Raw genomic sequence first — 12,606 nt, 5'->3', positions numbered from 1 at the left:
ATAACATGTTTATAAAGATACTTAATTGTTAAATGGACACTTATTAAACAGTTAAGAATCCATACCTGCACGATATATTTTAAGCACCTCCAATTTGATAAAGTAAGAAAAGGATATGATTTTAAAAGAATTGTTCAGTCCATTTAATAGCAATGATCAGAAACTAGTCTCTGGAAAGAGTGAGGGACACCATTTCCCCCCGCTATGATTTTGTTTTGTGATTCATTAACTCTCCTTCCCCTCAGGTATCAATGAACATATTTCAGATGAATGAGCAATTCCAAGAGAAGACATGTTCTTATTAGTTCTGAAGCATAAATTACATTTGCTTGCTCCGGAAAACACACAACTAGAAAGATGTTTAAACAAGAATGTGCTCAGTACTCTGTACAGCCACGGACCAGAAATAATTTACAACTCATAAAGTTCCCTAAGTTGTCTGTGTCTATTTATTCAAATGGAGCACAAAGAACCACTGCATTTTCATTACCATGACAACTGCACATCAGAAGTCACTGTACATGCTATATACAGTACTTGAGAGAACATGCCCTTTTTTCAAGAAAGCTATCACACAAGTACAATTTGGATCCTGCTAACAATGTTGTCTTTTCTTTGCAGTAGCTACCGTTAAAATGTTACAGGAAGACAAGACTACATTCTTGCCAATGCAACAAGCCTTTTTTGAAAAGAGTCTTTTCCCTTGTGGGTGGGAATCTTGGTGTTACATTAAATTAAAAAGTAATAAGAGAAAAACATCTGATGGGAACACGGGACACAAAAAAGATCAGCAAAAAAATAACAACCCTTATTTCAATACCACTCACAAAAATTTAGATTAATATGGTACACAACAAAGAAAGAATAAACAGTTCCAATATCAACTTGGCTATTCTAACTGTATGAAGAAGAAGCAGATTTATTGTTATAGTTATCTGGAGTGATACACCGAATATTCCAGTTGATGCTGGAAAAAGTTGAACTATGCCAATATAGTTAACTAAAATCTACTCCAGAATTCTGGAGGTGTAACTGGGAGGTTACAATGATCAGACTCAGCAGATTCAAATGCATAAAAACAGAAACGGAGCAGGAAAAACACTCTCATCTGGAAACTGATAACAAGAGCCAATGATCTTTAGTAGGCCTGACTTCCAGCCCAGTACTCAACAATTGTCTGATGACCTGAACTCAGCAGGCAAGTTTGTCGTAGTAATTGGCTTGTAGAAATACACTTGGAGATTCAACCTAGTGCATAATAACTAGGCAACTAGGAGAGACCCACAGCATTTCTTGGAAGGCTCTATGTTTCCTACAAAAGTGAAAGCAATCTGCAAAACATAAACTTCCACAACTTCTGGGAATGGCAGGAGAGTATTTTTACCTCCATTTTACCACCAGGGAAAAAAGGATTAAGTAGGTCCACAATCAGGTGGATTGTAAATTAATACCACAATTAGCAATGTGAAAATGTTTCCTTGCTCCAGACAAAATCTATACTATGGTTCTCACTTTCATCTTTTATTTTACTTAGTAGTAAAAAATTAATTCGATAATTTCACTCTCAAATCTGCATTTGAAAATATAGAAAGCAAGTCTGTGTCATCATACTTTGTAGTCTATACTTGGACTATTTTGTTACAGGGTTATGGCTACTAGGGAAGTATTACCACATAAGGTAAGAAAGATCAGAAAAGATTAATAAGCCAGACTTTTATTCCTTTACCCAAGACTACTTTTAAAAACAGAGCAATATTTCCTCAGTTGGACTAAATTTTACAAAACAATAAAATGTGGGAGTCTCAAAATGACATTACTTCTTAAAGGCTCAGCAATGCGCACCAAATGGAAGGTGACCTAGGAGTGGAATCTCCACGTCGCCTGAGGAAAAATCAACTCTAAAATGGAGAGAAATATCCCAGATGTTACATAAAAATACACCAATTTGAGTTTTCATAACACTGGTTACTTGAATAACAGTTTAAAATGATGATCATTCATGTCCTAATCTAAATTAATACTTTTTGAAGAGTGTGGAGGGAGTTCCATTCGGAAATTCATGCAAAATGAACTAGAGGTCTCCTGTGATAATCTCCTGTCATGGTTTATGGTTTATTCGTCAAAAATTAACATGCCTGGGGGGTTTATGTATTTTTTTAATAGCATGGAAACCAGATTCACGTGTCCTTCAGTCACCTATTTAATTATTAGATTCTCTTCATTTTTATAAATCTGCCAGGATTAAGATACTGTGATTTCTGTCATGTTTAAATGCACTCCATGAGATTTCCATTTTTCTTATTACTTATAATAAATGCATTCTCCCCTTTACAGAGGTAGGTTTTAAAGACTATAGTAGACTATAGTAAACACTTATTTATGAATTTTTATAGGATTTTTTTCCACTTGGAATAGTAGCACTATTATGAATTAATATTCATTGGGCAAACAAGCTTTCTGGGACCAGTACATTTTCTTACAGTACTTAAGAAGCTAAAAAAAGAGAAGTTGGAGCTGGGGGTAAAAACAGCGTATTGGGTCTCAATAAGTTCCCTGGAGATGATGTTTTTATCACTCTTATATTGTCCCCATGGTGAGATATATAAAGGCATTTAACACATGATGGGAAACAACTTAACTATGAAAGAACAAACCTTTTCACATCAGATTCATAATGAAATCTTAATTACACAGAAATCTGAAAAGGTGGCAACTGTTTTTTCTAGACTTAGTAATGTAAAATGCATGACATGCTGACAAACGGTCGTGAGGGCACTGCAAGTTTTGCTGGTTAGTTATGTGTGTAAGAACAATTTTTTTTTAACCTACCTATGTGTCTTTATTAAGTGCTACCTTAATCCACTTCAGGACATAGTTAGGTCTCTGAGGAAAACTGAGTAAATATCTAGGACATTCAGATCATAAACCGAGTTTCTCCTGAATATTCAGAAACTTGGCTGAAGGTGCCACTTTGTTTTTTTGGTGTTTTTCCTGGGCAGAAGAGGACAAGCTATGCACGTGAGAGGGATGAAGGAGCCCAGGAAGGTGAAGGACTGCATCTGACAGGGCGAAGCAGATGAATTCCACATGCAGAACACAGAAGACATGACTGTGCACACTCCTCTGACTTGGCTACATCATAGCAGAAAATCCACAATGAACATGGTGTGACATGACATTGTGCGCCTGCTATCCTCTGAACAACAAAAACACTTCCTCTTGACTCAGTGGTCGAGTTATAAGACATCTATCTTTGACGTCTGGTGCCCAATTGCAAACATGATAGGAAGAGAAAGCAGAAAACATCCTATAGCCCATGCGTGGCTTTTTCTCAATGGGATCACTAAATTGCTGGCTTGAAACTGCTAAAGCAGGTGTGTTAAAACAAAGCTTTGTGGCAGCCTAAGCTCCTCTGGCTGGTGGGGCTTTGGAGAAGGCCTTACAGAATAATGAGCAGGACCTCACAGGGCACGGAGCAGGGGAGGGTGAGAAGCGGGGACGGCAAGACGCGGGGAGGGGGAGAGGTGGGGAGGCCGAAAAGTGGGGAGCGGGAGAGGAAAATGGGATTCTCTCTATAAGACTTTATGCCTCCACTCACATAAAGTCCTTACCTCCGTGCAAAGGAAAAATGGGCTGAGGCACTGGGGGAGAAATTTCTTGGACTATCTTGAGGGCTATTTCCTAGAGAGAGAGAAAAAAGAGAAAATTTTACTACATGATTTTGTTTTTGTATCATTTTCACCTCAAGAATCCTCTCCTTAGAAATAAGTTTATTTACATTTCTGCAGAACGTCCTTTCCTCCAATAATGCTTTAGTTTTACCTGGACCAGGGATGGTGGGGTGGGCCGGGGGAGGAGATGGGGATGGGGGAGCATGAGTTCCAGCACAGCTTTCTTAAGTGTGCGAGACACATGAATAAACACATTCAGCTATATCACCAACCAGGAGTCCTGCATGGATATAACAATACAAATATTTCAATCTGATAGAGTAACGAATATATACAAGTCTTGGTTGTGACCCTCCAGATGCGAACATTTCAATGAGCAGGATGCAAGGCTAAGCATATGCTTCAATTGGAGGTGTTTTCCATTTTAGCAGGCAGCCTTAGTACTTTTTGTTTACAGTAGACTGAATAAGAGTCTGGGTTCCTGAAGATAAATCCTCATATTCTGAAGCACATATTTTAAAAGTGGATGTGTCAGAACTAGTTGTAAAACACTGGGAAGACCACAGCAGTTTGGACCTATTTCTCAATGACCCAGATCTATCTCAGCATTGCCAAGTGGCTCAGCAGGATTACCCCTTGTCAATATTTTCCTCAACAATCCCTCTGCTCCTAAGCAGCTGGACTGTGACTGACCAGGCAGCCTCAAAAAGCCACAGCCACACAAAGGCTGGCAGAGCCCACCTTCCCCAGGCCTTCAGGGGTGGTGTGGAGCAGTGATTGCTCGTTGGAAGGAGGGCAGCTCCTCTGGGGCTTGTTACTTTCTCCATTAGCCCACTCAACCTGCTGCTGATCATTGAGAAAGCTTGGCCAGCAGCTGGCGAGGGCAAGTTCAGGATGCTCCAGACCACCCTGCTTCCCTCTGCATGTTTAATTAGATTGGCGGAATTGTCTGAGGACCACATGGAACTGTAGCTGGTTTAAATAAGTAGGCAAGGAAAGGCTGCAAAGCAATCCTGTACCTTCTAGAAAAAGGAAAAAGGAAAAATAAATCAGGAAGCTACATTTAATCCCTAACAGCAAGTCAAGTGCCACATTACTGGTTTCTTAATGAAAGTGACTACTGTAATTGGGTGTAAGGAATACAAGATTTTACATCAAAGTCAGTACCTGGCTGTAAACAATTTATTACCAGTGTGCAGAAAGAATAGACTAACACATTAAGGAGGATACATTTAGTGTTACCTTGAGGACGTTTGGACTGACTATATCTCTACTGAAATTCTTCAATTAACTTAAGGTTGCAAATTTTATAGTGACGTCTTCAACAAATGCCATTAACTTTATGACAGACAGCACAATCACAGCCATTTAACTGGGAAGAGCTGAGAAGCCCATTTCTTTATGGATAGAGAATCATGAAGCATTTTTCCCCCTGCTGCAATGAAATTTATCACGGCTTTGCATCTGTTATTCCTTGGGCCCCTGGAGAAATGAATTCTGCTTTTGCCATCCAGTAATACAGGATTCATTTTGTCCATTTATCTACACAGCTAAATTAAGTTCTTTCAACTTCTCTCAACAGCCTTCATCCCCTCTCCTGACACCCCTAATTTAGCTTGTACATTTCTCCTCATATTCCTTTAAAAATCTCAAATTTCAAGATGGCTAAAAATTTTGTTTCCTAAAGGAAATAATCTAATGCCAGAAATATTCACATAAATTTTGTTTTTCATTTGGTAAAAGTGTTCAATTTGCTCACACACCATATAGAGCAAACTACCAGTAAATAATTAGGCGTAACACAACAACTGATTATCTGAAGCCAAGACATTCTAAGAACAATCCCTGCTACACCTATTCACTTAAAATGAAACCATAAGGCTAATGAAACCTGGCACCAAATTCTTAGCCCTGTGTGCTTTGGAAAGAAAACACTATATCTGGAGATTCTAATGTGATCAGCTAGAACAATAGAGAGCTTATTAATATATATTTTTTAATCTGAAGAAGGAAGAAACAAGGAATTGACTTAAAACCCTTTTCACTTTTCGGGATATTAATGTATGGTTCCCATGCTGACCCATCATCTTCAGGAGGAACAGGCAGAGACATAGATAAAAAGGTGAATTTAACTCTGCTCTTAAAAAAAAAACAAACAAAAGACAAGGCTGCCATTAACCATTTCCCATATTCAGATTTTGCCCTCGCATCTTAGGCTGCGTTTCTAGGTCCATTGCTTGAACATTTTCCTCATTTTCTTCTCATCTACTACACTGCTGTAAAACCTAACTTAAATTCCCACATCTTCAACTTCAAGACTATAGAGGTGTTGGTTCTAGCTTACTAATCACAGATGTTTCTGTTTCATGTCAGGCCAAAAAGCTAAATTAAAATGCAAGTATATATACATACATATCTTTATACACACACACATATATATATACACACACATAAACACACACATAGACATACACACATGAATTATCATTAAGGCTCTTAACTGTCAGAGGATATTAGAGAAAATGAGTGAGAATGATGTGGGCTAGAGAAACTGATAATTCCTTAAGGACAAGGGACTCTAGCTCAATTTGGGGGCAGTTTAGCAGGTTTTAGGTAAGAGGAGAAACAGAAGGCGACTTCAGGAAGGAGTCAGAAACAACCCAAACACAGTAGGGCAAAGCAATCGAGACAGTTTCTCTGGCTGAAGGGAATTGGGACTGGGAAAGCCAGTGAGCTGTGTTTATTGGTACTGATTAGTTAGAGGCTTTAAGAAATACTTGGAGGCAAGAGAGAGATGCCAGAGGTTCTAAGCTGGCCTGAGTGTACTTGGTGTGGGTGCCCAGGGGAGTAGCAGAGGAGGAGGGACCTAGACTAGGACATGGAAGGCCAATAGAAAGGATATTCTGGTGGGCAAACCAAGCATAGTCGTCAGCGGATTAGAAACAAGTGAAAAAGGATACAGGCTAAAAAAGTGACTGATGTTTCCAATGTGCGTAGATTGGGAAAATGACTGATCCCCTAATAGGAAATTTTGGGAGAGAAATGGAGTGGTGGTGGTAACAGAAGAAAAGGGCAAATGAGCAGTCTATAGATTTCTGTGTTATGTATTACAGAAATTCCTCCATTTTCCTTAGGGAGGAATTATAAGACTAGCAGATTTGGCAGGTAGAAGTCAATCTTTGAAGTCTTCGTTCTTATTTGAAATAAAAATTGATTCCTACTCAGTCTCTGAAGACTTAGCAATGCTATTTTGTTATACAGTGATCAAAATTTAGAAGAGGCCAAATTATAAAGCACATACTATGTATTCCAAACTCAGCAATGAGGACTTGGCTGCTGTGCATATGCACAGTGCTTTCCCAGGATGAGAGCAAGAAGGAGTGGAACCTGAGTCCTATACATGACCTTCACTCCTCATAGCACTGCTCTCTGAATTCATCCACCCATCTGCAAAGCAATACCTGAGAGACTCCCAAATGAAAACTGGTGCCAGTTAATTCTCTGCCCATATGTGCAGCACTTGCTTATAACTAAAATCCTGCTGCTCTCAGGGATTTGCTGGCTCTTGGATGTTTGAGGGCTAGGATACTTTATAGACTGCTGGTATCACTGCTGCTGTTTCTGACCTGGTAAAGTAAACCTTAGTAGTGGTCAGGCATTAGGTAGGTAATTAACTCCATGGTCCCCATGGGGCACTAGCATGGCTAATACATAAGCAGTGTAGGAAAAACATACTTTACCTAATGGCACTACACAGGGTGCCTCATTTTAGCGGCAGCTATTGTTAAGAAAGTGATTTCCAGATTAATTAAATTGTTTGATTACTTTATAATTAGACTGGAGAAGTCCTGTGTCTTTGCTACGAGAAGCAAGCTGCAAATCTTTTTAAAAGGCATATGCTATGCCCTCTATAGATTATTAATGTGCTTTTAATAGTTGTCTGTTTGCGAAATGATAGTTTCTGATGACTTGAATTTCTATCAAGACTGAGGGAATCCAAGAATGAATGATAATTGCCATTTAAACTCCTGGTGGATCAAAGAGTAAACCCCCCATTTGAATCCATGTTGCCATTACTTGATGATCCCCTTAAATGAGTTGTGACATTTGCACCATAACAATCAGTGCTGTGTTTCTTATTGCTGTGTTGGAGATTCCTGGCAAATGGACACTGCTTAAAAATCCTAAAACCAAACTTCACAGAATCAAACCTAGGATCTCCTTGTATGATGAACACCAGCAGATAAAGTGGGCACTGGAACACGATGCAGGAACCTCAACCAGAGTGAACTCTGTAAAATAACAGTTCCGTTCCCCTGAGAACTTTGAATCCATCTCACCAGACCCAGACAGGTGACTCATGAAAAGAGCTAGGAATCTCCCTTTCATTTAGACACCTGTCTCCAACTGGCTCCTCTCCAGATATAATTGTAGAATATTAATTAAACCTAGGCAGCTGTTTCGACTCTAAGTGGCCAAGAAAAAACCTTGATTGGCCTTCAGTGGAATTCTCTGGGTAAGTTGTCAAGTGTTCACAGGCAGGCTAATGAATAGAAGTAGACTCATATGCTTAAGTTTCAAGTAAAGACAGAATTATACACAATGAATCAAGGCTTTCTTATAATCTGGGCTCTCTGAATCTTTGGTTTTTCCTGTCCCTGTCTTATTGACCCTTCCATAGTTATAGCACCATTACTCACTGCTTGACTGAGCCAACAAGTATTTACTAAACATCTACTCTATAGAGACGGATAACATGATTTGATTTACATTTTAGAAAGACCGTTCTAGCTGTTCTGTGGCCAGTGGGCTTTAAGCAGGCAAGAGCGGAAGCAGGGGGATGAGTTAGGAGGCTACCAGCACAGACAAGGTAAGAGAGATGGTGATTTAGATAGGGTGATTGAAGAGCTGTTACGTTTTGGCAGTGGAGCCGATGGGATTTGCTGGAAAATGGGATTGCGTGGAATAAAGGGGAAAAGAACGCAAAGAAGACTTCAAGATTTTAGAAGCAAGTGAGTATATGGTGGCATCAATTGAGATGGAGAAGACTGAGGGAGAATATGGTTTATCAGTGTGAGAGAGAATTAAGGGCAAAACTTGAACACCTGGGCAAGCTTTAGTCTTTTTTTTTTTTTTACTTATGGAGGCTCCACATAAAATAATTTCAAATATATTAAATGTATTCATAGTCCACAATTCTGCAATCATATATAACAATGTTACATTTAATTGCAGTTCTCAAATGTAACATTTAGAGTACCTAAACACTGAAGAATCCTGTTACAATTTTCTTATTGTATATTAGAGCAAATAACATTTTTTAATCTCATTATTTAGTGCATAATGAATTTAATGGCCCTAATCTATTTCATTCAAACCAGTCAACAATGCTAAGTAAAATATTTGTAGAGAAGGAAAATTCTACAGGCTAAATATTAAAGTTTGGATAATGATCATTTTAATCATTCTGTCTCCTGTCCCCATACGTAAAACTAAATGGAATATAACAATAGGTAGACAATATTCCACTTCTTTCTCTAAATAATTTATAATTGTAAGTTATGGTAAGGGATAAACTCCAGTTATACATCTAGATACACAAAAAGTGTACTTTGAGTTCTCAGTGTCTAATCTCGTCCCTGTTATATAGCAAGCTGAAAACAGCTTTTTTCTACTTTAATAATTATTTATCAGTTCTATTTATGCACAGGGCTTTGAGCTATCTGCTAGAACCAATTATAGGTGAACACAATGTAAAGAGCTAAATGTCTACTAATAGATACAGATGTGTATATCCAACTCCAGACTTACTTCGTGAAATCAGTTCTGGATCCTTATCCATGCGACAAAGAAACTTTCTTAAATCAAAGCCCTTAAATATATTTACTTTGTAAGAAAACTGTTTCACAATAGACTGTTGATAAATGGACATGTAATGTTTTCTAAGGAATGACTGATGAGGTTATAGAGAGAAACACATGTAGGGAGTGGAAGAGAGACCCAATAAGAGGTCAATTTCTTGTCATAAGACTCACACAGATACCCATTGTCTCCATTTCATGAAGCTGTTTCTCTGGAACTTGTGTACTGTATTTGAAATGCCGTGGCATTGACAGGAATCCCTTGGAGATGTGTTATAATGGGTTCTTGAGAATGTTTTAGCTTTTCATTGACCCTTCCTTATTACTCTGAATTGATGTCACATCTCAAGGTGATCCCGAGTAAAGACTGCTGAATGTCAAGAGTGATGAAGAAAGTTGATTTTTAGTTGTATGTTTTCCTCCCATCTACAGTAATTCATCTTCCTAGCAACAGAGAAGAGATGACTTTTACCGCTTGTTTAAAGTTACTGAGTAGCATTTGTAAGGTCAAGGAAGGGAGGTAAGAACATAGCCACTGTAACAGATATTCCTAAGCTTCGTGCAATTTCATGAAACTTGATTCATTCTATTAATCTTACATAATTAATTATAGACTGAACCTGGATAAGACTCTGAGTTAAAGAATGTAACCTAATGCGTACGTATTTTTTTTTTCTATCTTACATGAAGGGATTTAATTCCTTAACATAATTAGATACACATAATTTCCCCTTTTTCCTAGAAGGGTGGATGTTATCAGGAAATGGGTTTTTCTCAGACTGTTTGTTTCAATTGCTGAGTAATTTCTAGTCAAACAGAAAGTATTTAAATGAAACACATATCCATATAACTTTCTAAATTCCATCTCAAGGTATTCTCTATTATAAATCTCTTTCTTTTGGCTCTTAGTTAAAAAATAAACACTAACTTTAATGTGGCCCCATTTAACAAATGCTAAACATTTTGTTTGCCTCTGGTACACATGAATTCTATCTAGAAGAAGCAAAATATGTGAAAAGATGTTTTCCTTTTCCTTTTAAGTTAATCATTTTTCAATTTCTAACTTCAGAAGTGTGTTCAGACTTAAAGGATCAAAGGCATTTAACCCTGTTGCTTCATAATAAAATAACATGTGATGTGCTAAGAAATCTATCAAATCAGAATTCTGACTTTTCAGTTCCCATAAACCATACAGGAAATCTTGGAAACTCTTGGCTTGTAGATATTTATTCCTCTAATATTTTTCTCACACTCACTTCCTCCATTTCCTTAGATCAATAAACAGGTGTCAATGGGAACTGCATATGAGAACCACCTTTGAAGCTTTAAAAATGACGTCCAACCCCTATCCCAACTTCCCTTTTTGGTGACACTTTTTATATTTCAAATTTAGAGGAAAGCTGTAACAATAGTAGAGACAGCTTCTGCTCTCTTTCCTCAGATTCACCTGTTTAACATTTACAATTACTTTATTACTATTTCTCTCCATATTTTTAAATTTGGATTTTAACATTATTTAAATAAGTCAGAAACATGGTCTTATAACTCTAAATTTTTGTATATATGTCCTATGACCAAGGACATTCTCTTACACACCCACAGTTCGATTTTCAAAATTAGGAAATACAATATTGATACAATGTTATTATGTAATCTGTACTCCATATTTAAATTTAATCTCACCAATTGTCCAAATAATGTCCTTTAGGGCTATTCTCTTCTCTTGCTTTAGTATCTGATCCAGCATTTCGCATTGCATTTAGTTGCTATGTCTCTCTGTTTTCATTCAGTCTGAAACAGTTCCTCAATTGTACCTCTGCCTTAAAGACCTTGACACTTTTAAAGATTGCAGGTAGGCTGGGCACAGTGGCTCACATCTGTAATCCCAGCACTTTGGGAGGATCACGAGATCAAGAGATGGAGACCATCCTGGCCAACATGGTGAAACCCTGTCAAAAATTAGCTGGGCATGGTGGCATGTGCCTGTAGTCCCAGCTACTCGGGAAGCTGAGGCAGGAGAATCACTTGCACCGTGGAGGCAGAGGCTGCAGTGAGTTGAGATCCCACCACTGTACTCCAGCCTGACAACAGAATGAGACTCCGTCACAAAAAAAAAAAAAAGATTGCAGGTAGTTGTTTTGCAGAATGCCCCTCAATTTGGGTCGTGTAGTATTTCCTTATAACTAGATTTAGGTTATGAAATTTGCAGGGGAGCAATATCATGTAAGTAATGAAGTATCTTTCTCAGTGTAACATATCCAGAGGTACATTAAATTGATTTATCCTGTTATTGATAACTTTGGTCACGTGGCTAAGGTGGTGTCTACCAGTTCTTCATTGTACAGTTATTATTTTTCCCTTTGTGATGAATCCCAGGCACTTTCTGCAACACATTTAAAATGTCATTACAAATAATAGAAAAACTGAGATCTTATTCATACAACATTAGCTTTCTATATATCTGGAGCATAGAAATTTTATTTTCACAAAAAGTATCCTTTATCACACTAGAATATTTTACAAATCAAATGCTATATATGTCAACATTTGAAAAAAATTATTTTTATAGTTTTAGAGGTGCAAGTGCAGTTGTGTTACAGAGATATATTACATAGTGGTGAAGTTGGCCAACCCCTTTTAAATGAGATAATTCTAATGTGCAGCCAGGGTTGAGAACCACAGCCTTAGAATTCCTCGTATACTGTAGATCATGTTCTAAGCTTCCACTTGTCCCTGAGAGTTCTTAACCAGGAAGTCTTAAAATTTTTTCTCACTTCCCTATTTTCTCCCATAATTCAGCATCTCGTCTTCCTTGTCTCAATCATACTAGTTCGATGTCTGTTTTATACATTCACCTCACTTCGACCTAAGTATTGTCAAAACAGCATTAAGACCTGAAATTTCTTCCCTATCAAACCAAACAAATAGTATATCGTACCATGTCAATAATCCAGAAATCCCAAATGCCCACAGGTATCCTCCTGGGTTAAGCAGGTACATAACCTCTCCCACCCCAAATCCTATTGCTACTCTTACCCAATTATATGAACAGTTTTCCCTTCCCTCTAAAATAG

General features: G+C 37.8%; 1 protein-coding gene across 8 annotated transcripts in view; it reads right to left on the bottom strand.

Annotated features, from left to right (window-relative positions):
• MAST4 (microtubule associated serine/threonine kinase family member 4) overlaps positions 1–12,606 on the bottom strand; it is a 595,073-nt gene that overhangs the window by 81,931 nt on the left and 500,536 nt on the right. For all 8 annotated transcript variants that reach the window (XM_033179737.1, XM_033179738.1, XM_033179742.1 and 5 more), the window contains one exon: positions 3,612–3,681. In XM_033179737.1, coding sequence (XP_033035628.1) covers positions 3,612–3,681 — 70 coding nt within the window. The remainder of the gene's footprint in view (positions 1–3,611; positions 3,682–12,606) is intronic.

Source organism: Trachypithecus francoisi, unplaced genomic scaffold (assembly GCF_009764315.1).
Source record: "Trachypithecus francoisi isolate TF-2019V2 unplaced genomic scaffold, Tfra_2.0 Lachesis_group2, whole genome shotgun sequence".
NCBI classification, from domain to species: Eukaryota; Metazoa; Chordata; class Mammalia; order Primates; family Cercopithecidae; genus Trachypithecus; species Trachypithecus francoisi.
This window is presented reverse-complemented; position numbering and strand designations above follow the sequence as displayed.